Here is a 26,884-nt window from a genome sequence, read left to right on the forward strand (position 1 = left end):
AGTTGGAGATCTTTGCAGGAGCAATGTTACAATAAAAAGGATTGGGTATCGACACTTTAATCTCAGACGCCATGAGGAAGGAAAACAAAACGAAATCAGTAAAGAAATTATGACTGATATGAGGGAATTGAGCGAACTCTTTTTTAAAGTTTCAGAATATTTGTAATTCTGAAAAAGAGGTTGAAGATATGTTCGACAGAGATTACCTGCCACAGTTAGTAGAAGCTATTGAAGAAAGTGTACGGCTGGAAGATACCCATGGGAAAAGAAAGGAGAAATATGGACAGAAACTGACTATTGATGCAATCATTTTAAAATCAATCAAAACATTACATGGATTTTATCCAGAAACAAAACAGGATGAGAAAAGAAAGGAAATGAAAAACTTCAAACTTACATACAAAAACAAGTCATGTGAATTGTATCCACAGGCAAGACAAACTTGTGTGAAAAATTCACTAGAAAAAGCAAGAAGGCCTGACAAATTGCTCACAACCAATGCAGTACGACAAGTTAAAGAGTACATCACAGTAGAAATGAATCACGTAGTGTCAGAGTACACACTAAAACATTATGCATGGTTGAGAAGTTTAGTGGTAGCAAGGCTTACTCTGTATAATGCCAGGCGTAGAGAAGCAGCAGCTAGATTACTCATGAGAGAGTGGGAAATGGCCCAGACAGGTGCCTGGTTACCGCCCGATCAAATTGAGAGGGTAAATGATCCGGCTGAAAAATTCTTTTTAGGACAATACAAATTAGTAATTTGGGATCAGAGAAGACAATATGTTCCTCTTTGCAATAAAAGGAAAAGATTCACATTATTCTGGTTGGCATGCAGTTGACCAAGTTTGTCAAAAAATTGGAGTAAAGCTTACTGCTATTAAAATGCGCCACTGGATCTCCTCCATATATGCAAGTCTACACATGACACCAGAAGACAGACAGATTTTTTTAGACCATTTGGGTCATGAAGGACACATTAATAAAGAGAACTACCAGTGTCTAAAAGGAATGAGAACGGTGTTGGTGATGAGTAAAATGTTCAGTGGAATTGATGATGATAGTAAGTGCACTATTTGCTCTGTACATGTATTGATACAGTAAGATACTCTATAATCTGAATGTAATAAGTCACCAGTTTTTATACAGCAAAGCTTTCTCTAAGTCTCCCAAACTTAATTGTTTAACTTTAATTTTGAAATGATTAATTTGTTCAAAACTTTGGTAAACATATTCACCTTGTTTTCTTCTCTAGGTAGAAAGCCAAAACTGTTGTGTGAGTCATATTTATACCTCCCGCACAACAAAGTTGTAAGGGGGGTATACTGGAATCAGCTTGTCTTTTGTACGTCTGTCGGGTTTATTTTTGTCCGGAGTATAACTTTCAAACCCTGTCAGATATCAACTTGAAACTTCATACATGAATAGATGGTTGTTAGGCGGAGTGCAGTGTTCAAGAATGATAACTCTAGCGACATTAGTTATGCAGTTATTCGCCTTTGTCAATATCCTTGTGACAAAGTGGCTTGTGGGGGGTACTTGTGCCATGACAGTGGCAGTTCCTGTATAAAGAAAAATTGTATTTGCATTGTTGCATCTGATTAAAAGGAAGCAGTTACAGTCAATTTCTGATTGTTGTTTACAGGATCAAAGACGGTATGCGGTATGAATTATGAACATAATTTCAGTGGTACTGAAAACATCAATGGTACTGATACTGAGATTTGTAACAATGAGGAAGTGGTGGAACCAGAGGGTATTAGTATACTTGATGACAGAAAAATGCTGAGTCATTCATTGAAATCAGGTACTGTTACAAAGTTATTTGTTTTTTAGTTACTTTTCAAAAAGTGTATCTTCTTATTTCTCTTTTCCTGAAGAGAACTGTATTTTTGCAGGAAGTTTAGAATAATGTGCATGCATCCAAATGACCAGTAAAACTATAATTTTCATTTTTAACTGCTTGAAATGAATACTATCGAAATTGGTATCATATTGAAAATTTTTGTAATGAAGTTTTACAAAAAATGCAATATTTGGACATTCAGCCAGTCATTCCTGCTAACCTATTTAAGGGTAATAAGCCCTTATAACTCGGCAGTGCTTGAGCCGAGGATATACAAACTAATAGAGAGGTTGGAACTGACAAATAGATGACCTTGAAGTGAAAGGTCATGGTCACTGTGACCTTTAGTATCAAAAAAAGCTTGTCACTGAGCATTGCGTATGGTTAGGACCCTCAACCCTAGTAAGGATGTTTGTCCTGACTGGTAGATTAACATTAGGGTAAAGGTTATGGTCAAGGTCACCAAGATTCAGGTGAGTGATGCAGGGCCATCATGGTCCTCTTGTTTTTAAATCTGAAGCTGTAATTCAGCAAAACTTTACGAAAGTGACTATTAATTTGTACATAAAGTGTGTAATGTTTCATGTTTAATGACCATAATTAGGTTTATTTAAAAGAGCACATGATATTGTATCATGTTTTCCTTATAACTGCAAAATGAAAATGTTTCTTCTTAAATCTTGATTTTTGCAATCCGTGTGGATTGTGATTCATTGCTTACTAATCAAATTCTGTCCAAAAACAGGAAGTTACATTTTCTCATAACACAGCATATAACACTCTTTGTTAGGTTTTCAGTGAAATGGACTGAAGAAAACACCAGAGTTGTCAAACGTTATTTTCAAACCATTGTGTTAGATAACTCGGAGAACCAGCACAACAAAGGGAGTTTACCAAGTAATTGCACATTTTATAATATTTTGGTAGATTTTATGTCAACTTCATTTTTTCCTAGAAAATATTCACATACTGTATTGAGAGTGGATAAAAGATATATATATATTATACTACAGTTCGTGTAAAAGGGAACAGCATTTCAGTTTACTGTTACCTGCAATGTATGTTTCCAGGGATATGTTTTGGTCGTTATGAATTCTGAAGATCATTTCAGTGGTACTGAAAACATCAATGGTACTGATACTGAGATTTGTAACAATGAGAAAGTGGTGGAACCAGAGGGTATTAGTATACTTGATGACAGAAAAATGCTGAGTCATTCATTGAAATCAGGTACTGTTACAAAGTTATTTGTTTTTTAGTTACTTTTCAAAAAGTGTACCTTCTTATTTCTCTTTTCCTGAAGAGAACTGTATTCTTGCAGGATGTTGAGAATAATGTGCAGGCATCCAAATGACCAGTAAAACTATAATTTTCATTATTAACTGCTTGAAATGAATGCTATCGAAATTTGTATCACATTGAAAATTTTTGTAATGAAGTTTTACAAAAAATGCAATATTTGGACATTCAGCCAGTCATTCCTGCTAACATATTTTAGGATAATAAGCCCTTATAACTCGGCAGTGCTTGAGCCGAGGATATACAGACTAATAGAGAGGTTGGAACTGACAAATAGATGACCTTGAAGTGAAAGGTCATGGTCACTGTGACCTTTAGTATCAAAAAAAGCTTGTCACTGAGCAATGCGTATGGTTAGGACCCTCAACCCTAGTAAGGATGTTTGTCCTGACTGGAGGTAAAGGTTATGGTCAAGGTCACCAAGATTCAGGTGAGTGATGCAGGGCCATCATGGTCCTCTTGTTTTTAAATCTGAAGCTGTTATTCAGCAAAACTTTACGAAAGTGACTATTAATTTGTACATAAAGTGTGTAATGTTTCATGTTTAGTGACCATAATTAGGTTTATTTAAAAGAGCACATGATATTGTATCATGTTTTCCTTATAACTGCAAAATGAGAATGTTTCTTCTGAAATCTTGATTTTTGCAATCCGTGTAGATTGTGATTCATTGCTGACGTATCAAATTCTGTCCAAAAACAGGAAGTTACATTTTCTCATAACACAGCATATAACACTCTTTGTTTGGTTTTCAGTGAAATGGACTGAAGAAGACACCAGAGTTGTTAAACGTTATTTTCATACCATTGTGTTAGATAACTCGGAGAACCAGCACAACAAAGGGAGTTTACCAAGTAATTGCACATTTTATAATATTTTGGTAGATTTTATGTCAACTTCATTTTTTCCTAGAAAATATTCACATACTGTATTGAGAGTGGATAAAAGATATATATATATATATATAAATGTAGGTCTCATATCGGTGGCTAGTCCCACAACGGTGGCCGATTTCCCCAACGATGGCCGAATTGAAAACATAACGAAGGCCGATTTTTAAATTCCACAACGGTGGCTGATTCCACAACGACGGCCGATTTATATTGTTAGTCACAACGGTGGCCAGTCTATAATCGTAAAGACGTTACCCTCATTGTTAGCGTACATTAGCGTAACCTATTTAACCGTTTTGGCGTTACAAGGATTACTTGGGGTGTTTGGGTTACAGTTTTCATACATCATGTCGTTCCGATAGTGGAGAAAGAACGTATCGGTGAATCATTCATTTTAATTTAAAATTAATCTTAATTGAAATCAAATTAGTTATCAGACAGTGAAATATATTGCAATGTCCGGATACAATTGTAACACGTATACATTATTTAGTTTTCAAACGTAACGGTAATTTTCTTTTTTTTTTTTTTTTTTTTTTTTGCATTTTTGACACGTTTGACATTGTGACTAGATTAAAGTATACACATAATATTATATTAAACGCCAAAATCAAAGTCAAAATGGGACAAAAACGTACTATTCCAAAAGTTGAATTTATGTACTTTTTGTAGAAAAAAAAGCATTATAGAAAGTCTACAATAGTTAAAGAAAATACCGAACTTTTAACAAATCCGGTCGCGGAAAGAAATAAAATCTTACGTTGTTAGCTGGGTAGGTATTTTGCTTCGGTTTGTTACAGGAAGCCTTGAACAGCAAATGACTGAAATGACGTAATATGTATTGGACGTCACGTAACCGAGTCTTCTAATTTGGCAGAAAAAGAATAATTTGATGAAGTTACCGAGACGTTAAATAATGCGCACTGGTAAATTCTGTTACATCTTACATGACGTTTTTCTGATGTTTTCTATTATTCTCTGTCGAATTAAATTTATACTAATTATTTAACGTAAATGTGATCACATTTACTAGCAGGGCGATTGTTTTGCCTTTCTGATGATATAAGGATATAAACAACCATATTTCTAAAACGAATTTCATGAAACAGTCAATTGTAAGAAATTTACAAATTCCCGATGGTCGCCAACTATGTACGCAACGTCCAAATGTTTGCGAAATTGACGTCATTCGTAAGCAAACACACTGACGTCATGATATTTTGACGTCATAATTAGCCGCACGCTTTGATGTTCATGATCAAAGATGGAGGATCAATCTCCCGACACCTTTCGGCTAACAGTAAAAAAAAAGAAAACCAGTGACAAAAGACCCAAACCCTGAATGGTTCTGGGCTGAATTTGATCTAATTACTACAGTAGCCGAAAAGAAATCCAGCAATCCCAAATGGGGACCAAAGAAACTGTCAGAGTTAACAGACTGTAATGAAAGGAAAATAAAACAAATCCTAGAGAAGTATTTTTATGATAAAGATGAAAATAAACTTTATCGAAAAAGCCAAGACAACACTGAAAGCCATAGGCAATGTGTTAGAAAACCGCAGTTGATAAGTTTGCTGCAGAAGAATCACGAAATAGACCACAGGAAACCTGACGCCGTATATGAAAGCTTGCGGAGGCACATATTTCCGGTACAGAGGGAACACGTTAAGACAATTTTCAAGACGGAGGTATGTATCATGAAGTATACAATTCTGCCTTAATATCAGTAAAATGTCAGGAAAATTTGTGCTGAAAACAATGAACAAATAAAAACAACAGGTCACAAGGCTTGTATTTGTGAAAGTTTGTTTTGAAAACACCCACTGTTGCTTAAACTGATTTTTCATAATTTTTCGTTGTTTTTTTTTTTTTTTTTTAACTCCAACCAAAGTAGAATCTATGCATAAAGACCACCGAATAAGGTTTATTCTTTTTACTGATTTAATCAGAACTTATTTCATTCATAGTCATATTTGTAATAAAATATTATTACAATAAATCTGGTTTCACATTCACTTTTGTAAACTTTTATTCAAAGGAAAAAACTCATAACTTAAAGAACATATTGTTGAATTTTGAAAAAAAAACTATTTCTAGAAATGTTTTTTCCTATTTTCATTATGAATAAACAGTTGTATTGTGAAAATAAAAATGACAAAAAAGTATGAGTCAAACTGAAATTAGTCTGTCCACCTACGGTTTTTCATCATCACGTGGTTCTGTTGTTTCAAAATCATGCTTTTTATTGTTTAGACTATTAATCAACCATGCAGTTTCGAAGAAAATAATGTAATTTTTGTATGCTTCTGAAGACACACTTTATGTTGAATGTTTGTGTTGTAAGGAGCACTCTAAAAGGGTTCCGTACAATTCGGAATCAAAGAAAAAATTTCTCCGCCATTTTATCAGCAAATTGTTTTATATTTTTTCACAAGACAGTATCATCTTTTTTACAAATTCTGAATTTAGAGAAACTGCTTTCTTATTATCAGTGTTTTGATTATTTGCTGCAATCTGTTTTGTATTGATTCAATACTGAAAAAAAAAAACATAATTGCGAAAATAAAACAGTTTAAGCTGGTTCTGTACGGTCGAATTAAAATTTTCTACAATGTGTCATTAAACCATGGTAATTTTGAAACTTCGGCATATACTTAGATGATTCGGAAAACGAGAACGAGAGGGTTGTATGCTTGATATTTGTTAGACTTTTTTTTTCAGATTTAAAAATTTTGTAACTTACACCAGTTTTCACAATTTTCATCTATCACCCCCTATAAACGACCGCACCAGAGCCTCTCCTGTTGCGACCAGTCAGTCGAAATCAAATAAATTATTTAACTTCAAGAAACGGTGTGTGTATTTTATTTTACGATAAGTTGAACATACGCATCGCATCTGAACTTATTTGCATGCACAAATCGGTTGCGTTTGGTGTTGTGTATAAGTGGATCTAAACTATGAATAACTGACACTAAAACCCTAAGGGAAATATTTTACTGGTACACTATAAAACCTCTACAATAACGTGCATTCGCCGTTTTAAGCTTTTTTTTGTCTAACACGTTACCTACTTATCTCTTCACCGCTTCGCCCCACCCGCTCCCCCTGGATTATGACCCTTCAATTACTAAAAAAACCAACAAGCTTAGCCTTGTCCGCTCTCTAAATTCAACCTTTTTCCATTCCATCATCACAACACTCGTTGACAACGGTTTTTGGCACAGTATGTCGGCCAGGTTTGGTAACCAGCCAAACAGTACAAGGAAAATTTTGATAACATACAAAAAGATGAGCAGTTAAGGTGGTAGTTCTGTACGTTTAATAATCCGGAAGTGATAGCTTAACGTCATTTATCCGGAAAATGTAGAATAAAGTCTAGATTCGGCGTACGGAAATGAAAATCAGTTAATGAATTAAAGGCAACCTGTGAGTAAATCTATTTCAATGGCACTGTTACTATCTTTCTAAAGTTAAAAAATATGATACTAAAACATCTAGCATGTTAGATAATTCAAAATAATGTCTTAAAATAAGCTTGAAATGTGAGGGTCACTTTAATCATGGTCAGATATCTAAAAAAATAAGCGCACGAACCTATACATTTTATTTCACCAATTTGAAATATAGGCTAAAAGTTTATTCATAACTTTGCGAAGTTTCATTAAAATCTACAGTGCAGAAAAAAAAATATATTCATGAAAAAGTTACGAAAGCTGTGATTTTCCCATAGACTCCCTTTATGAGAAATTGCGCGAGATCCTATATTTTCAAATCAGTCTGACAAAAAATCAAGAACACGACCCTATCTTTTTATTTGCTGAATTTTCTAAGTATATTCCGAAGTTTTGAAAAATCACAGTTTTGTCAAATTCTACATTGTAGAAATTCTTTCGATCCAAATGTGCAGAACTACCTTAACTTGAGCATTTATATGCAATGTTCAACATACCTTGTCAGAATGTATATTGGCATTAAATACTGGGCGCTCTGGAGTTATGTTACTAAAGTTACAATACTATGAAATTTGATACATACTTATAATTATTTTTGGGTAATGTCTTCTGAATTACATAAAACTGATACTTTTGATAACTCGCATTTCTAATAACACGTATTGCTTATATGTAGCATAGTACTTTTACTTATAATAATTCAAAAACATCTATTTAGAAATAAATACGGAAGAGAAAGGCGTAAAACAATATAAGCACAGAATGCCAGTCTTTACGTCATTTTATAATTCATATACAAAAACTGTAAAGGGTACATTGAAGAATAAATGCCATTTTTTTCTGTTTCATGCATTTAAATAAAATATTCTTTGCAGATAAAATGCCACCAGTGTAACTGTGCTGCAGATTTACCGAAGACAACAAGATCCAGAAGACCTATACCAGCGACATACCCAAACAGCAGATGGCAAATTGACTTGAAGAAGATGCCTGCCTGTAGAGGTTACAACTATGTTTTAAACATAGTAGACTGCTACTCGAGATTTGGGTTTGGCAAAGCTTTGAAGAGCAAGACATCAAAAGAAGTTGCCGAGGCCGTAATCAGCTTTATATACATGTACGGAGCTCCTCGAATAGTTCAGTCAGGTAAACATGCATTAAACATATTTATATAGAGAGCTTCAAAATGAAGAATTTTTGTGCCCCACCCCCACCCCCCACCCCCATGATTGGTGGGGGCATATAGATCTTGTCCGTCGGACTGTGCGTCCGTCCGTCCTTCCAACTCATGTAGGAGTTATGGCCCCTGACTTTGTAAAATTGTCAATTTAGTGTTGTGTCACGTTTAGCTCCAAAGGTATTTGACGTAGAGTCACAAAACTTTACAGGAATTTAAAGTATTTGATCTAGAGTCACCAAAGGTTACAGGAATGTTGGTCAGCATGTGTAGTTGTGCACCTGGGGTTTCGCGTCCGGATTCATTAAGTCATGTAGGAGTTATGACCCCTGACTTATTTTGTTTCTTAATTTTTTTTCATTAAATAAGACCAGACTTCTTGTCCAGACTTACTCAAAAAACATTAGAGGACTGTTTTATAGCCTGTGAAATGTTCTTTTAAGGATTTTACTCAGCTAGGCTAGAGTTATGGCTAACTAAGTGAAAAATACACATACGGTTCTTAAAAGTTTGTTTTGCAAACATCTTAAAAATATTTAAAATGAGTCATAAAACCATGTTGCAGTGTGTGTGGGGAAGGGGATGGGGAGGCGCCTGTGTCATATGGACACACATCTAATTTTTGAATATCTTTTAATTAAATATTTTTTTCTTAAATATTCAAGATTAGCATCTGTTTAGGATGGCTTTATGGCAAAATAAAACTATTTGTGTCCGTACAAACTCTACAGCTCTTTGCAATGAAAATGCTACTGTGGTAACGATAACATAAATTTTCATTTATATAAAAAGCATTTATCATCTCATAACATTGTTCATTTAATCGGCCTGTCTGACACAACTAGTTCGCAATGTATAAATCAAATGTATACTAGCAATTTTGTTTAGATAATGGTAGAGAGTTTAAAAACTCTGATCTGGCTGATGTTGTGATGGAGTTTGAAGCAATACAGATGCATGGAAGACCCTACCATCCACAGTCTCAAGGAAGAGTAGAACGGTTCAATAGAACAATGACTGATTACTTCAGGCATAAGATGGTCGATGAGAGGAACTGGGTTTCACAGTTACCCGAATTTTACTACAGTTACAATAACAGAATACACAGATCTACTAGGCCTTCAACACCGTACCAAAAGTTTTTTAAAAGGCCAAATTTTGCTGCACCCGTAGATGATAAGGTAATTGTGTTTTGTTTAATGTTTACTCGAATGTTTTCAACAGTGATGAAAACATCATGTGGAATAACCCTGAAATTTAAGAAACATCATTGAATCAAATTGAAAACTTGGATTATTTTGTACATGCTTTTGAATATATGGTTTATATTACATGGTTTAACTAGATGTTGAAATTCATAACAGTACTCGATTCTTCTATTTTATTTCATCATCAAGGTTCCCTATGCATCTCTCACAGCAGAAGAGAAGGAATTCTTAAAAACGGCGCATTTAGACGTAGAAGGCGATACAGAGGATATTCATCATGATGACGTGGTCGATAATGTGTTTGTTGCAACAAAGGCTTTATCTGGTAACTTCAAAATTTAATATTTCATTGCTCTTTAAAGTCCAATTATTAATCTTTTTATGTATAAAAACAAAACAAGAAAAATACAAAAGATTAGATTATCTTTTTAAATAAATTTATGAAGATAACCATTTATGAAAAATGTTAAAGAAAAACCATCAAAAGAATGTAGGGATAACGCATGTGTTTTCGTGTATTACACCTGCAGAAGGGTACTAACGGATCCCGAGGAAAAATAACATGCGCTAACGCTATTCTTGCAAAAAACGCGAAAAAAAATAAATCGGATGAATGAATAAATTATTCCTCAACGCCATAAAATTTCGTTTAAATGTGCGGTAATATCCGAGTTTGTCACAAATTGACATACGGGCCTTATTTTATCTGTATTATAAATGCAGGTATTGCATCATCTTTTTGTAAATTTTTGAGTTATTGAGGTAAATGTCAGATTTCACGCATGAAATACCTCTTATATTTTTCTGTATTTCATAACATAAATTTCCATGTAAATTTCATTAAATTCGGTTCAGTAATAAGAAAGTTGATATTTTATAAACTTCAGTAATTCGTGCTTTTATCCCCAAAACCACTATAATGGGCCTCAAATTGTCAATTTAAATTCGCGCCAAAGTAGTTAGATTTCCCGGCTATTTCGTGAATCCCGTGAAAATGACAATAGTCATAGCTCACGGCTTAGCCGTGAATCCCATGAAATTTAGTATTTGGCGGGACATTATCCTTTAAATAGACTGGACTAGATATGCCTTGCGCACACCACCTTACGACTTTATAGACGAATCTATGTCTGAATTATTTTCTTGCTAGAAATTTATGCTCGATCGAGGTAAGAAATTTATTTGTTAGATTTTTGTATGATTTTTGCATTACGATTTTTATTTGGTAAATTTTTGTTCATTCTACAGAATTCTGTAACATTTACTTTTCGGCATATGATTTTAGCTAGTTTCGGTATGTCAGGATGATTTATTAAATTTTTCAGACTTTTGTAAATTATTTCGAAAGAGGAATCTAAAATGTTTCATTTATATAAGATGTAAAATTTGTACTGAAATTTGTAACATGATATTTATAAAGTACTTTGTTTCAAAAACTTATGTCAAACATTTCGTTATTATGGAACGCCATTACTGCATTGTATTGTTATGTATAAATCTATATGGCAAGTCTAGTACCATGTATATTTTATTGTAATATGAAATTGTGTGACAGTCTATTGCATACACATACAATGTCCGTTTTAGTATATGGCATTAGATATTATATGGATGCCAACTATCATATAACGTTTGATTTATATTGAATTTTGTTAATTTGTAGTTGTAAATAATAGCTGCAGTTTATCATATCCGTATCTATAATGTTTCATCATATACTTTTCATATCTTTTTCATACTTTAACTTTAGTCTTTTAAGTAAGTAATTAATTTTGTTAATAATGGAAGAAATAAGTGACGTATTTTAATCATGTGACGTTTGAACTTAGTAGCACATATATTTTGTATAAGTAGCACGTATTATTTATGGGAGCCTACGGAGGTATGGTGTACCCAAAGGAGCAGTTTTATGCCCTGATTTTTTGTTTTGCTATGGTGCTTACCATATGTTATATATTTTAGCTTCTTCCGCCAGACGATTTTTCCTGGTGATGTCATAACCCGGAAGTACAATGCCCGAGGTTCACTTGTCTTCACTCGCCTGGATGTGATATTCCCAGCGCAGAGCTTTCGTCCCATGGTTGTGTCGTAAACCGCAAAGACGATGATTTTTGTTATCCTCTGAAGTCAGCTCAGGGATGCAATCACCTACCACCATAGGGAGCCAACACGGAATCAACGTATTCACGGTTTAAAGGGACTGTATTTCGAATTTAGAAGCTGTTTTGTTTGTGCTACTTAAAGTTCACAATTACATTAAAGACCTGTGTCACGTCAGATTAGAATGGAAGTATAAGAACTTTTGTATCTAGAGATACTGAACTTTTTTTTTTTCCTTTCTTATAATCAGTTTTTTTTTCTTTTCATATCTATTCATTGTTAATAATCATCTTATGTAAATAAATTTGTAAATATTGTAAAGGGTGTTGATTTGTTTTGATGGTTACTGTCGCCGGTACGGCCTTTCCTGTCACAGAGTTGTTGTTTCACGTTGACGTCATTATTAATTGAATTATCCGTAATACGTTTACGCTGTGCTATAGGTGTTATAACAGCACGTGAGCGCGAGAATCTCTCTTTTAACACACATTTTCTCTCCTGTTAATTCAGCAGTTTTATGCTAGAAAATGTTTCATAAAGAAATGTGTGTTGTATTTAGTTTTATCACATGCTTGACGGCACGGCATTGTAATAAAGCCATTACATAACAACAATACGCTAGTGTAATAAAGCGTTGACGTCGACGTTATTTACAGTATCGGGCACGTTGGTCAATTTGACTTATTTATATAGTGAAAGGAAGCAGATTTTGTTTATGTTTCGGCAGGAAAAGCTAACATGTGATAAAAAGAATATTGTATTTGTGACTTTCCACATTGATAAACTAGTTAAATAAAATTGATAAAATGCTCGGCAGAGCCTCGCATTTTATCATTTTATTTAACTAGTTTAATTTATATTCGATATGAAGAAGACACACATGTAATATCCGCTATGTAATCGCATGATGCGAGATAATGTAACAAATTTGTACAAAACTTAGATTCTTTTCTTTTCTTATGTGTATTTAAAGCAATACATCGAAATGTAAAGTTTTGAATTACTGGGCAAAAAATATTTACAATTTCAATGCCCGCTGAGATGTGTATAAATTAAACATTTATTATCATCACTTCTGCCCATTAATAATGTCTACCAGAGGAGATTTGTTTCTCAAATGTTACCAGCTACTCTCATTTGCAGATATGGAAGAAGCATATGGAGAGGTGGCGGAGGCCGGTACTAACAGCGAAGAAGAAATTAGGTGTAAGTACAGTTTACTTAAACGTTTTATCTTCAAACCCTAACTGAAGCGTAATGTTTTATGAAAATGTCTGACAATAATGAATTGTCAAATGAACATAATAAATCACCGATAACAAAATTTAAACAAGAGGGCCAAGATGGCCCTAGGTCGCTCACCTAAGAAACACACCATAACAGTGTAAAACATGTTTGACCTAGTGATTTCATGGAAACAAATATTCTGACCAATTTTCATTAAGATTGGACCAAAAGGTTGGTATCTTGCGATAAAACAAGCATTTTCTTAGATATAACCTAGTTTTTGACCCTAGATGACCCATGTTCAAACTCGACCTAGATTTTATCAAGGCAATCATTCTGACCAAAATTCATGAAGATCAATTGAAAAATACAGCCTCTATCACATACACAAGTTTTTTCTTTGATTTGACCAAGTGACCTAGTTTTTGACCTCAGATGACCCATATTCAAATTCGACCTAGATTTCATTAAGGCAATCATCCTGACCAAATTTCATGAAAATCAATTGAAAAAATCAGTTTCTATCGCATACACAAGATTTTTCTTTAATTTGAACTAGTGACCTAGTTTTTGATCTCAGATAACCCATTTTCAAACTCGACCTAGATTTCATCAAGGCAATCACTCTGACCAAATTTCATGAAGATCAATTGAAAAATACATCCTCTATTGCATACACAATGTTTTTCTTCGATTTGACCTAGTGACCTAGTTTTTGACCCCAGATGACCCATTTTCGAACTCGCCCTAGATTTTATCAAGGTAATCATTCTGGCTAAATTTCATGAAGATCAGTTGAAAAATACAGCCTCTATTGCATACACAAGGTTTTTCTTTGATTTGACCTAGTGACCTAGTTTTTGACCCCAGATAACCCATTTTCGAACTTGGTCTAAATTTCATCAAGGTAATCATTCTGACCAAAATTCATGAAGATTAATTGAAAAATACAGCCTCTATCGCATACACAAGGTTTTTCTTTGATTTGACGTAGTGACCTAGTTTTTGATTCCAGATGACCCATTTTCGAATTCAGTCTAGATTTCATCAAGGTAGTCATTCTGACCAAAATTCATGAAGATCAATTGAAAAATCCAGGCTCTATCGCATACACAAGGTTTTTCTTTGATTTGACCTAGTGACCTAGTTTTTGACCCGAGATAACCCATTTTCAAACTCGAACTAGATTTTATCAGGATTATCATTCTGAGCAATATTCATGAAGATCAATTGAAAAATACAGCCTCTATCGCATACACAAGGTTTTTCTTTGATTTGACCTAGTGACCTAGTTTTTGACCCGAGATGACCCATTTTCGAACTCGGCCTAGATTTTATTAAGGCAATCATTCTGAGCAATATTCATGAAGATCAATTGAAAAATACAGCCTCTATCGCATACACAAGGTTTTTCTTTGATTTGACCTTGTGACCTAGTTTTTGACCCGAGATGACCCATTTTCAAACTCGGCCTAGATTTCATCAAGGTAATCATTCTGACCAAATTTCATGAAGATCAGTTGAAAAATACAGCCTCTATCGCATACACAAGCTAAATGTTGACGGACAGACGACAGACAGACGCCGGACATCGAGTGATCAGACAGTTTCCATTATGACCGGAGGATGCAGAAATCGCACCTAAATTGCATAGTTTCATTACCGGTATAACACTTTCTTGCTATACCACACAATATACCATCTGCATGTAATTATGACGACGTGGAGTCCCCCGTAGTTTGAGAGAATAGTTTATAGGTGCTACCAAAGTGGAAATTGAAACAGTTTAAATGAAAAAATAATGCTTCTGTAATGTTTTAGTTTGGCATTTAAAACGTAATTTTTGCTTAATTTTTCAGACACAGTTTTTGTCGAGAGCGAAATTAGTATGCATCCGGTGACTGAACAGAACATAACTGGTATTTAAATCTATGTTACTGTCAAAGTTGAATACAAAACTACCTGTGTTAAAGAACTACATTCAATTCTGTAATACCAAAATGATGCAATGGCATTATTCCATTCCAAACCGTAAATCGTTTCACTCCAAATGATTAAACATTAAATTGAACATATTAACCAATTTCTGTCCGAGCATTTTTTACATGCGTACGAACAAGTTTGCAACAGAAACCAGCTTTTTATGTCACCCTTTAGTTGCAAATAGTGATCGAAAAGTACATTACATCATATATATGTATAAGCTGATTTTATATATTATTTCAATTCTTAAACTTACGCAACAGCATATTTTATTATCTCCGCCGCTTACCTCTTTTACATGTTATGGATTTAATGAGTGTTATAGGCATTGTAAAGAAATCCTTTTCTTTAGGAAGTCAAAGGTCAGACGGTATTAAATACAACTGGACACCAATTTCAATGCCAGCACTAACACCTGTGCATCTAACACCTAACGCAAATTGCTCAGAAAAAACAGTAAAGCAGGTAAAATATATAAATTATTGTTTTATTGTTGTAACAATACAAAGAAACAAAAATTTCAGTAACATTTTTTTATCCTCATATTATAGTTTGGCCTTGTTTTACCATCCATAAAACATGGGTTAAAATAGCTTAAGGAGGTAGGTTACCTTCATATTTGTATGTGCGCATGTCCAACCGGAAGCTAACGTGACGATTTACGACGACGTTTACGACAAACTAAATGTGTTTGTATATTCATTCTTCTGAAAATAAATCATGAACCTGTCTCCGATCTGATGCTTTATGGTTTAATAATGCAGAAATAATGAATAAATTGCCGCAGAAACGCTTCAAAACAATGTTGCCTTAAAATGACGTCATTGACGTCATGACGTTACGTGTCAGTTACCGCGCAAAATTAATAGCTTTTATTTTGAAAGTACGTAATTCTGTGCATTTTCTTTATTTGAACTATTTTCAAACAGCTATTATTTGCTGAAACATTTTTATGAGTCTTTTGCTCTGAATAACAATCAATATTTTGCTTCTTTTATGTAGTTATATTGAAATGTTATGCGGAATGTAAGAAAATGGATGATGGTAACCGATGTTATTTGGAATATAGTTGGATGAAAGGTTACTTGTTACGACCATTTTCAAATAAAAAACTTGCAGTTTGATTTGTAATACCTATTTTTCAGTTTTCATTGATAATTTGTTAGTTATATACTAAAACTAAGCTCTAAAATTGTTCATATTTCAGTAGAAAATTGTGATTTCTTGAACTGAATTGATGTTACCATGGAAACGAAGCCCGTGACCTATATATCTAAATGTAAAATTCAAAAGCGTTGGCACTGGTCTATGTAAGGAACACAGCTTCGGCTTTTTATTTTCATTACAACAACATCCATGAGAATAATAGCAGATGCTGAACGATTTTTCCATGAAAAATGCAAGACGAAGGGTACTGCTGCAAGTATTTTAAGCTGTGAAATTTGTATGAATAAGTACAAATAACACGAAAATATAACTTTTAAATAATATGTTTTGAAGCTACATTAACAAGAAATATAATTTTATTCAATATTTTTTATAAGAAATTGCGACAAAAAGCAAGATATAAGCTATTTTAAACATCTCTGTTGCCATGGTTACTTTAAACTTTAAGAAAAATAGGGTACCATGTAAAGTGCTTGGTATTTTGCTAATAATATAACCCAAATATTCCATGTTGGTCATTAACAGAATGCCACTGAAGCCGTCGAAAACCCCGTTTTTATACATAGCTGTTTAAAAATGAGAGAAAATGCGTTACCATGGAAACACGAGCCCCGCGACATATACATTTTAAGCTTATATTAGAAAGCTAACGCGCATACTAGTAAAATTATCAATTATGCAGACTTCTACGGATATCGGTGAAACTAAAATACACTGAAAAGTGTTAAATATCCGTATTTTCCTTCTTCTTTCAATATAAAATACCTTTGGAGGGTCATGTTCTTTAAACCTGGATAAAAATTGAACTTGAAGGGCCAGAGAAAAACGAAATTGAGATTGTAGCTGTTAAAACATCATATTACACAAATTACAAAAAATTGCTGCGGTTCAACTAATTTGAATTTACCCTGGTAACAAGGTAACCTACCTCCTTAAGAAACTAGCCGTGCTGTTTATATTTAATCAATTTTAAGTAATATTGTACTCATTACGCCTGTTTCTGTCATTTCTCCTAACTTGATTTAGCAGAAAAAGTAAAGAAAAAGTAGAGCTATTGCACTCATCCCGTTGTCGGCGTCGCCTTGCTCAAAGTTTTTTTTTTTATAAATATCTCTCTTATTATCAAAGATATTAACTTGAACCTTAAAATGGTTGTAAAACTTACTATCAAAGTCTGCACCAGGAGAAACAATCTCTATAACTCTGATTTGAATTTTGACAGACTTATGCCCCTTTTAAGTTTTTTTTGTTTAAGTCAATATCTCTGTTATTATCAAAGCTATTGACTTGAAACTGAAAATAGTTGCTACTATCAAAGTCTTCACAAGGAAAAATAATCCCCCATAACTCTGATTGAATATCCATGGAGTTATGCCCCATTTTAACTTAGAATTTCCGGTAAAAGTTTTTAGATAAATTCAAATATCTCTTTTACTATCAAAGCTATTGCCTTGTAACTTGTAAATAGTTTTCTACTATCAAAGTCTTTACCAGAAGAAACAATCTCCATAACTCTGGCTTTTATTTTGATTGAGTTATGCCCTTTTTTTAGCTTATATTTTTTTGGTATTTTTTTTTTTTTTGATAATTAACAGATATATCTGTTGCTTTCAAAGCTGTTGACTTGAAACTTAAAATAGCTATTTATTATAATCAGTCTTCATCAGGAGAAACAATCCTCATAACTCAAATTTGACTTTATATGGAGTGATGCCCCTTTCTTACTTAGATATTTTGTCATAGTCTAATATTTCTGTTACTATCAAAGCTATTAAAAGAGTTATTAACTATCAAAGTCAACACTTGGAGAAACAACTCCCATAACTTTGATTTGAATTTTGTCAGTTATGCCACTTTCTAACTTAGAATGTTTGTTTAAAGTCTTACGGGCAAAGTTCTAATTTGGAGACAAGCACTGACAAAAGTCGAGCGCGCTTGTTAACCCAGAAGTTTGATTTTTTAACGTCAAGTTTATTGGTAACTGAAATTACAAAAATTAATGTTTATGCTTTTCGGTGACTTGTATAATTAGAGTTTATGCTTGTTTACATCTAATGTTAACTGAGTAGTAACAGACATTCATGCCAGTGTGTATCCTTAACAAAATTCACATTCCCATTACTTTATTTCTTCCTAGATATATGACAGAGAGTCGCCGATACCACAGACTGAAACATCCCGAGGAGAACAAAGAGACATTGTGGTAAGACAGTTTTAATACGAAATTAAACTGATTAAAATGAAAACAAAATCAGTGAAATGTTATATTTTAACGCGTTTTTGCTACAAATAATTTCTTAAATAATGTATTGAAATTAGCGTGGATAAGCGATTGACTTTAATCATTGTCAAATATCTAAAGAATAAGCATGTGAACTTATACATGCATGTTCTGTTTTCGCGGTAACTCGGAACAGTCTCGTTTTCACCTTAATTTTAATTAGTATTATGTTTTAACAGTTAAAAGTATTACAAGTACAATTGGTTAAATAACCATTTTTACAAAACTTTATTTTAAAGGTATATGATAGCGAGGCGCCTATCCCACTGGCAACAGGAACACCAGAGGAAAGAAATTTTATCGTAAGAGCATTTTTATAACATTTCCTCTGGGTAATAGCTCTAAATAATCATAGTTTGCCAATGTCGCCTTAAAGTGCACCAGCCCTGTATGATAACCTCTTAGTCTTATCTACTCTTTTCACAATTGTTGACGTATAGAACGTGTCAGTTTTTTTTTATTAAATTCTGTATTACATAAATATTACCAAATAGAATCAACAACAAACTTGAATTTGACGAAGTTCAACGCGTATTTCTATTATTTATATTTGAAGTAAAAAAGCAAATTAGCAATATTTAAAAATATATTCTAGGGAGTGAAAGAAGATGTCGAGCCAAGGGAATTTGAAGTGGATACGCCACAGGGATCAGATCTAAATGTAAGGACACATCATTAACGTATTGTTTTACGTCATTACAAAAAAGTATGTCTGCTTGATAAAGCGCTGTTTAAATCTAGCCTACACGAATCATAGCTGGAGGAATAATGAATTTAGATTAAGTTTTTAAGTTATACATTACTATACCCGTTCATCAAATAACCCGACCGGTATTTAAGTTATTTTCAGTTTGACTCTACTATGGATAAAAACAAATGTTCATGCATTTTAATTATTAAGTAAATTTGTCCTTTTTCGATTAATTGCTCTCTGCTATGAATAGCAGTCCACGTCTGTCATACCAAAACTGTTTTCAAATGGACGTCTTAAGAAGGGAAGTAGTGTTTCGAACAGTATGATTTTTCAAGTATCAGACAATAGCCGCATATGAAATGGAACTTAAAATGTGTTACAAATGGCATACACGTTTTAGAGACTAAAAGCAATTATCATCATTTTCAACATATCCGCCTTTAGTAGGAATACATTGAAGGGCTATAATGCTTTTCTAGTAAAGGAAATTTGTGCGACAAATGTTTAAGACTTCTCGGTGTACAAACACAGCAAAAACAACAAATGTACAATACAAAAAGCAAGATAAAATGTAACACTTAATTTCAGTTCGTTTATTTTCTGTCTGGTCGGCGGCGCAAACAGGATCATGGTCTATTAGACTTAAAGCAAAGATCACCATAATGTCTTACGTTTTAACTACCCGTAAATCATAACTGTGTTTCTAAACTGTTTAATGTTGGCTTTATAAAATTCATGTTTACATTTTTTGTTATTTTTCTTGTTAAACAGCTAACAGTTAATGAATACATTGAAAAATGGAGGAAGCGCAAATCTGTGGAAAATGAAGAAAACGCTGGAAATGAATCAGTGAGTATAAATACAAGCTTCTTTGATCGTAATAACCTAATTAGGTTTTCCCTTGCCAGTGTTTCACTAAGGATAGTCAAATGTAGAGGGCAACTATTATTGAAAATTGATCATTTCGTTTCACTGCAATAAAAGTGACGTTATCAAAGAAATGGACAGTGTTTCACGTGTACTATTAAAACTGAATTAGAATAAAAGAAAGAATAGATGATATTTTATCATCAATAACCAGTTGAGGAAATAATTTTGAAAGGTTATTAAAGGAAAATTTATGAGCTTTTAGTTCTGAAATAATTTAAAGCAAAAGAGTGTTTCAACACTTTGTTTACGGAGACCGTCATACGTCGCCCTAGGGTGGTGGAACCTAAGCTAGAGATGGTTTGTACATATCATAATCTATTTAAGAAGCAAGAAAAATTTGCTAATTCGATTTTCCTATGCAAAAACATAAAGTTATCCTGCATTTATCGAAACATGTTGTTGATGTGCTTCATCGTGACGTAGTCGTCTTGTGAGCTATCGACACGGCATATGTGGAAAAAATAATAAGAACATTAAACATTTATTATGTGATAAACAAAAGAAATGAGGATAAAACGTAATATGTGCCTCTATGTGTATATTTCTCTTTCAGAAATTGAGTCACCATTAGAACAAAGCTTAAGAAACGTAAACTAATGTCATATGTAAACAGAATGTTCAAGTATTGATGATTCAAACAACGTCATTGATTAACTCACTATTGTTTCCCAAGCTTATCTGGTGTATAGGAAAATTACTCTTCAACATCGATCTTTTCAACAGGCACTCGTATTGTAGCCAAGCGTCACATTCATCAAATCTTGCTCTTAGATGTATTTCATATCTGAATGCAATGCATGATTTAAAACACACTGACTTTAACTGGTTAATTTTTGGCGTATAAATTTGTCTGTGCGACGAAAATATATTGCGTAAAATGTATCGGCTGCGGTATATGTCACGTGAGCCGCACGCGCGGCTATCACTACTTTTGTTGTAAAGGCATATCACCAATGGTCGGTGATGGACATTGCATGGTAAGACATTTTAATCTGTGCTTCTGCAGAGAGCGTATTTATCGAGATGCCGCGAGCATAGGAATACCGAGAGCATTGGTTCCACCACTCAATAGAGAACTTATTTGAACGACGTATTACTGCTGTATAATAGTGTTAAAATATAGTGTTGAATGATTATTTTGATGCCTTTAATCTAAAACAGTAGAAAATGATTGTAGTGCTCTTTCTTAGTCGCCATGTTAACGTGGCGTCATTCTCGTCAGACTCGTGATTTAACAGGGAAAGAAACTTTTTTGAACAGGAAATAAGCAACAATTACATGTTCTGATTCTGATTCTGATTCTTTATTTCCTCCACTCGGGAGATTGCCAGTTGCATATTACAAACATAATTTATCAAAGTACAAAGGTAATATATACAATCATGATGACATATCAACAGGAATGCCTTAATGTATAATACTATATCATTTGAGAATAAATATCAAGAAGCTAGTTATGTGTTCTACTGCTCTTCCTTGTCATTTTTACTGTCTTTTTTACACTCGTTCAGTATTCTAATTATCTGATATTAAAAGCAAACAGTCTATAATGTAATCATATGAGAGCCGCAATAAATCGATATGTCCGTAATGCGAATACTCTATCTCGTTTTCAGACATGCCTCTCAACAATTTTACTGTAAACATTTTTTCATTAAGCAATTTTATACTTGTAATGTAATTGTTTGTAAAACTGTTTCTAATTCAGTGAAAAAGATTTCTCGTCGTACAGCACTAATAGAACATTTTGTTATAACGTGGGACAAATAATCGACGAATGGCATATCAGAGTTAACACATAAGTCTCCTGTTAGGTCTACGGGTCTTGTCCATATGTTAGCTATTATATCTCTTTTAAGTCTGTAAATATATTGTTAATACCAAGTTAGCATCCGAATAAAAAGTGCATGGAGGCCAAACACCTGTGGTATGATCTACGTTTTCGTGATATCTAGTGACTTTATTAATATAGACTAGCGTGTTTTGTACTTATTCCTTTCATAAAATAATTGCAGGAGAGGAAAAGATCTAATAACAGTCGCGTTGACAGGAAGGAGCTACATAGAAAAATGTTTCCTCTGGAACAGTTTAATGAAAACCTGCTACATGACGACATGTATTGCCCGAATGCAGGGGAAAGTGTGTATTACCGATTGAATCCTGCCCTCAGTGCCGGGACAAGTTGTTTCAATACTGGATTTTATCGTCCTGGAAAATGTGTTGGTGTCAAATACACTGACACAGGTAGGCTTTACAGAATTTATGATGACAGGAATGGAACAGAGCACACACTCAACAGGTTTCAAATCAAACAAGCCTGATTTGTACATAACATTGTCAATAAATAAATATATTTTTATGCCCCCAAAGGTGGGCATATTAAAATCGCACTGTCCTTCCGTGCGTGCGTGCGTCCGGTTAATTATGTCTCCCACAACATAGTGGTGTGGGAGACATATTGATTTACTCCAGTCCGTGTGCCTGTGTGTGTGTGTCACAAAGCTTGTACACGCTCTAAGTCAAACATTTCTCATCCGATTTTCACCAAACTTAAAACTTGTTTGACCATAAGACCTCGGCCAAGTTCGATAACTAGCCAAATCGGTCCTAGCATTTTGGAGTTACGACCCTTGAATTACTGAAAAATCAGCCATTTTACTCTTGTCCACATTCTAAGTCGCACATTTCTCATTCGATCTTCACTAAACTTGAACAAAATGTCTTTGACTATGAGACCTCGGTCGGGTGTGATAACTAGTCAAATAGGTTCAGGCATTTTGGAGTTACGGTCCTTGAATTACCGAAAAACCCGCCTTTTTACTCTTGTCCGCTCACTAAGTCGAACATTTCTCATCCGGTCTTCACCAAACTTGAACAAAATGTGTTTGGGCATAAGACCTTAGCCAAGTTCGATAACAAGCCAAATACGCCAAAGCACTTTTAATTTATGGATCTATAGGGGAAGTTGTGGGAGACATGCGCTTTTCTCAAAAGCATCTCTAGTTCTTGTCCGGGCTGTAACTCCATGAATGGATTTTCATATAACTTTGCAAAAATGTTTACCATAATGAGACGACGTGTCATGCGCAAGATCCAGACCCGTAGCTACAAGGTCAAGGTCACATTGAGAAGCAAAAGTTTTTTTATCTGGTTCATAACTCTGCCATTTATAAAGGGATATGAAAATAATTTTAAACAAATATTAACCATATTGAGAATGTCTGTCACGCTTATGAACCGGGTCTCTTAGGTCAAGGTCACGAAATGATGTATGATTTTTTACGCATACAGCTGTATCATTCTTTGGCGTGCTTTTTGGGCATTTGTCATCAATAGTGACAACTCTTGTTCAAGACTGAAGTGGACATAGTTATTTCGAAATAATTTATAGCAAAAGAGTGTTTTAACACTATTTATACACGATGGATGGTACTACGTCGGGCGTAATAATTTTCACGATGGCGCAGCCCGAGTGAGATTAAATGTACGATGTATTACCGACCAAGTGTATAAATAATGTTAAAACATGATTTTGCTATGCATTACTTAGATTCTAATATACCCTTATTTTTAACAGGAGATAAAATATAGAAGCGTTCATTTTTAGTCGCAACAAAAACACTGACGTGATCGCACGTTAACGTAACGTCATTCTGGCGTACGTATGTTTTAACAGAGACAATCTTATTAGAATTAAGAAATAATTTATAGAAAAATAGTGCTTTATCTCTACTAATACACGATGAGCGGTTAACGTCGGGCGTAATAATTTCCCGGGTGTACAGTGACAAAGCACTGTTTTGTTATAAATTATTTTGATTCTCATATTGTAAAATTTATATTAAAAAATGACAATGTTTCTTCACGCAAGCATGGCGCCAGTAGAAGGTATTTGTTAAAACACGCCAGGACCGGAAACGGTAATACGTCTTGCGGCAGAATTCAGTTCGAGCGAAAATTATTGCGAATTATTCAGCAATGCGAATAACTAATTTAGTATGTGTATAAATTAATCAAAACATTTTAGTAAGTGTATAAATTAATCAAAACATTTGTGCAATGTGACATTTCGTCTAAAACATGTTATTTAGTAAAATTCGTGAAATTTGAAAGGACTATTTCTTGATGCGTACTAAATATCACGTTGGCGTGATGTCAACATAACATCGTTGTGATGATTAAAGCATTGTTAGCCATATTTGAATGCAAAATATTGCATTTATTTAGCTGGTTGACAGTGTGTAGTGGTATGTTTGAACACATGATCTTTCTAGTTATTACGTTTTAACTTTCAGTAATTTGCCTCATATGCATGTTATCGATTTTGAAAATTTTATTCATCAGATTTCAGACGTTGTTGCCGTTTCTAAGCAGATATATTTCCCTACATCCGTACATTTTTAAGATATGTCTAGGTGATATTTTGCATGCTAATGAATAAAAATCGTCAATTCCAAGAAATAAATATGGTGATAAATAGAGAATATTAGGTAATTGTCTTTCTTAACGTATTTCTATCCACCAGTTTTGTTAATGTAATTGTCCACTTTTATGTCAGTTTTTCGGCCATTAAAAGCCCAGTTTCTCAGTTTTTACACATCATATTGTTCTTTTTTTTAACATTTCTTAATACAATAATAGTATATGATAGAAATTTTATGATATTTATAGAAATTAATTCAATCTCCAATAATTCTTTAAAAGAATGGTCTTGCATATGATTTTATGTTTGTATTATAATGTAATTGTATGAAGTACATGTATGCAAGAATGATACGTAAATAAAGATATGTTCGTACTCACTTCTTCACCTGTTTACTCCCCTTTTAAAAGTGGGTCTCGATTCAGTTTTTTATAGATAACCGTGATTGTTAAACTTGCGTGATTGTTTGCTTTTAGGATATTTTGTTTAGTACAAGTTATCATTCTTGAAATTATGCACCTATATACGAAAGTTTTAAGTAATATAAGAAAAATTTAGTAATGTTATCTTTTAATATCGAGAGATAATAAACTCACAAAAAAAAACTTTTGAATGTGTTTATTTCATCTTTAAAGTGTTACACAGTAAAAATCCCATTCTGGAGACGTTGGTATATAAATCGGCCACCGTTGTGGAATTTAAAAATCGGCCTTAGTTATGTTTTCAATTCGGCCATCGTTATGGAAATTGGCCTCCGATGTGGGACTAGCCAATGATATGAAACTTTCATATATATATATATATATATATATATATATATATATATGAAACTACAGTTCATGTAAAAGGGAACAGCATTTCAGTTTACTGTTACCTGCAATGTATGTTTTCAGGGATATGTTTTGGTCGGAAAGGCAATTTTTAGCTCGACTATTTGAAGAATAAGTAGAGCTATCCTACTCACCACGGCGTCGGCGTCGGCGTCACACCTTGGTTAGGTTTTTGTACCAGTCCACTTTTTGACAAAGTCTTGAGATTATAATCAAGAGTACATAACTCCATCAAGGATTTTGGCTGAATTATGGCCCCTTTCGACTTAGAAATCTTGGTTAAGTTTTTCGTACCAGTTCATATTTTGACAAAGTCTTTTTAGGTAAAGCTTTGAAACTTTCAACACTTGTTTACCATCACCATGTCCAGTTATAGGCAATAGCACATAACTCCATCAAGGATTTTGGCTGAATTATGGCCCCTTTTGACTTAGAAATCTTGGTTTAGTTTTTCGTACCAGTTCATATTTTGACAAATTCTTTTGAGATAAAGCTTTGAAACTTTCAACACCTGTTTACCATCACCATGTCCAGTTATAGGCAAATGTACATAACTCCATCAAGGATTTTGGCTGAATTATGGCCCCTTTCTACTTAGAAATCTTGGTTAAGTTTTTCGTACCAGTTCATATTTTGTGTAAAGTGTTTGACATATGGCTTTGAAACTTTTATCACTTGTTCAGTATTATAGCCTCTATCTGTAGGAAAGAGCACATAACTCCATCAAGGATTTTGGCTGAATTGTGGCCCTTTTTGGACTAAGAAATTTGTTCTGTTTTCATACAAGTCCACGTTTTGTCAAAACTATTTGACATATGGCTTTTAAACTTCGAACACTTGTTTATCATCATAATTTCCATCTGTAGACAAGAGTACATAACTCTGACAACTATTTTGGCTGAATTATGGCCCTTTTTGGACTTTGAAATTGGTTCACACATTGCCAATTACTGCAAGACTAATCGAAATCCACAAATACAGGAACATTGTTTGTCTAATCTGTTATTTTGTTTTGTCTGAATATATGTGTTAATATTTTGATACCATTCTTCAATCAATTCTTCGAATAGTCGAGCGCGCTGTCATCAGACAGCTCTTGTTAAATTCCGGCTTTACATTCTTTGAATTTTTTTCTATCTAAATTGAAAAAGGTGTACAAGGTTGTTTTCAAAGCAGAACTATTTTTAGCTCACCTGAGCCAAAAGCTCATGGTGATCTTTTGTGACCGCTCAATGTCAATCGTCCGTTGTGCGTCCGTCAACATTTTGTAAAAAAGTCTTCTTGAAAACCACTGGGCAGATTACACCAAAGCTCACAGAATGGTCCTTGGGTGGCCCTCTTTCAAAATTGTTCAAAGAATTGAAGTCCAGA

At 33.7% G+C, this 26,884-nt stretch overlaps 3 protein-coding genes across 4 annotated transcripts in view; all 3 read left to right on the top strand.

Annotated features, from left to right (window-relative positions):
* Nucleotides 1-48: 48 nt before the first annotated feature.
* Nucleotides 49-990, top strand: LOC128546963 (uncharacterized). The gene has a single exon (XM_053518394.1). It carries the CDS (start codon nt 189-191, stop codon nt 840-842), a length of 654 nt encoding a protein of 217 aa, XP_053374369.1. The 5' UTR covers nt 49-188; the 3' UTR covers nt 843-990.
* A 1,655-nt stretch (nt 991-2,645) lies between these two features.
* Nucleotides 2,646-26,884, top strand: part of LOC128546964 (uncharacterized) — a 39,380-nt gene continuing 15,141 nt past the window's right edge. The window contains exons 1-4 of one of the 2 annotated variants that reach the window (XM_053518396.1): nt 2,646-2,743; nt 2,917-3,076; nt 3,345-3,575; nt 3,901-3,999. In XM_053518396.1, coding sequence (XP_053374371.1) covers nt 3,524-3,575; nt 3,901-3,999 — 151 coding nt within the window. In that variant the 5' untranslated portion in view covers nt 2,646-2,743; nt 2,917-3,076; nt 3,345-3,523. The remainder of the gene's footprint in view (nt 2,744-2,916; nt 3,077-3,344; nt 3,576-3,900; nt 4,000-26,884) is intronic. The other variant, XM_053518395.1, reaches the window with a different exon arrangement.
* On the top strand, nt 5,234-25,192 carry LOC123531831 (uncharacterized). Its single transcript, XM_053518393.1, has 12 exons — nt 5,234-5,726; nt 8,369-8,639; nt 9,559-9,851; nt 10,068-10,203; nt 13,122-13,184; nt 15,065-15,124; nt 15,541-15,653; nt 18,493-18,558; nt 18,876-18,938; nt 19,232-19,297; nt 20,102-20,179; nt 22,276-25,192. Exons 2-12 carry the CDS (start codon nt 8,480-8,482, stop codon nt 22,579-22,581), a joined length of 1,404 nt encoding a protein of 467 aa, XP_053374368.1. The 5' UTR covers nt 5,234-5,726; nt 8,369-8,479; the 3' UTR covers nt 22,582-25,192.

This window comes from Mercenaria mercenaria, chromosome 11, assembly GCF_021730395.1.
Source record: "Mercenaria mercenaria strain notata chromosome 11, MADL_Memer_1, whole genome shotgun sequence".
Taxonomy (NCBI): Eukaryota; Metazoa; Mollusca; class Bivalvia; order Venerida; family Veneridae; genus Mercenaria; species Mercenaria mercenaria.

What these genes read in the sequence shown, in the direction of transcription:
- LOC123531831 (XM_053518393.1), top strand. Translation starts at nt 8,480, where the DNA reads ATGCCTGCCTGTAGAGGTTACAACTATGTTTTAAACATAGTAGACTGC. An exon ending in TGCAACAAAGGCTTTATCTG is followed by an intron (nt 10,204 to 13,121) that starts GTAACTTCAAAA and finishes TCTCATTTGCAG; the next exon opens with ATATGGAAGAAGCATATGGA. An exon ending in GACTGAACAGAACATAACTG is followed by an intron (nt 15,125 to 15,540) that starts GTATTTAAATCT and finishes CCTTTTCTTTAG; the next exon opens with GAAGTCAAAGGTCAGACGGT.
- LOC128546963 (XM_053518394.1), top strand. Translation starts at nt 189, where the DNA reads ATGTTCGACAGAGATTACCTGCCACAGTTAGTAGAAGCTATTGAAGAA.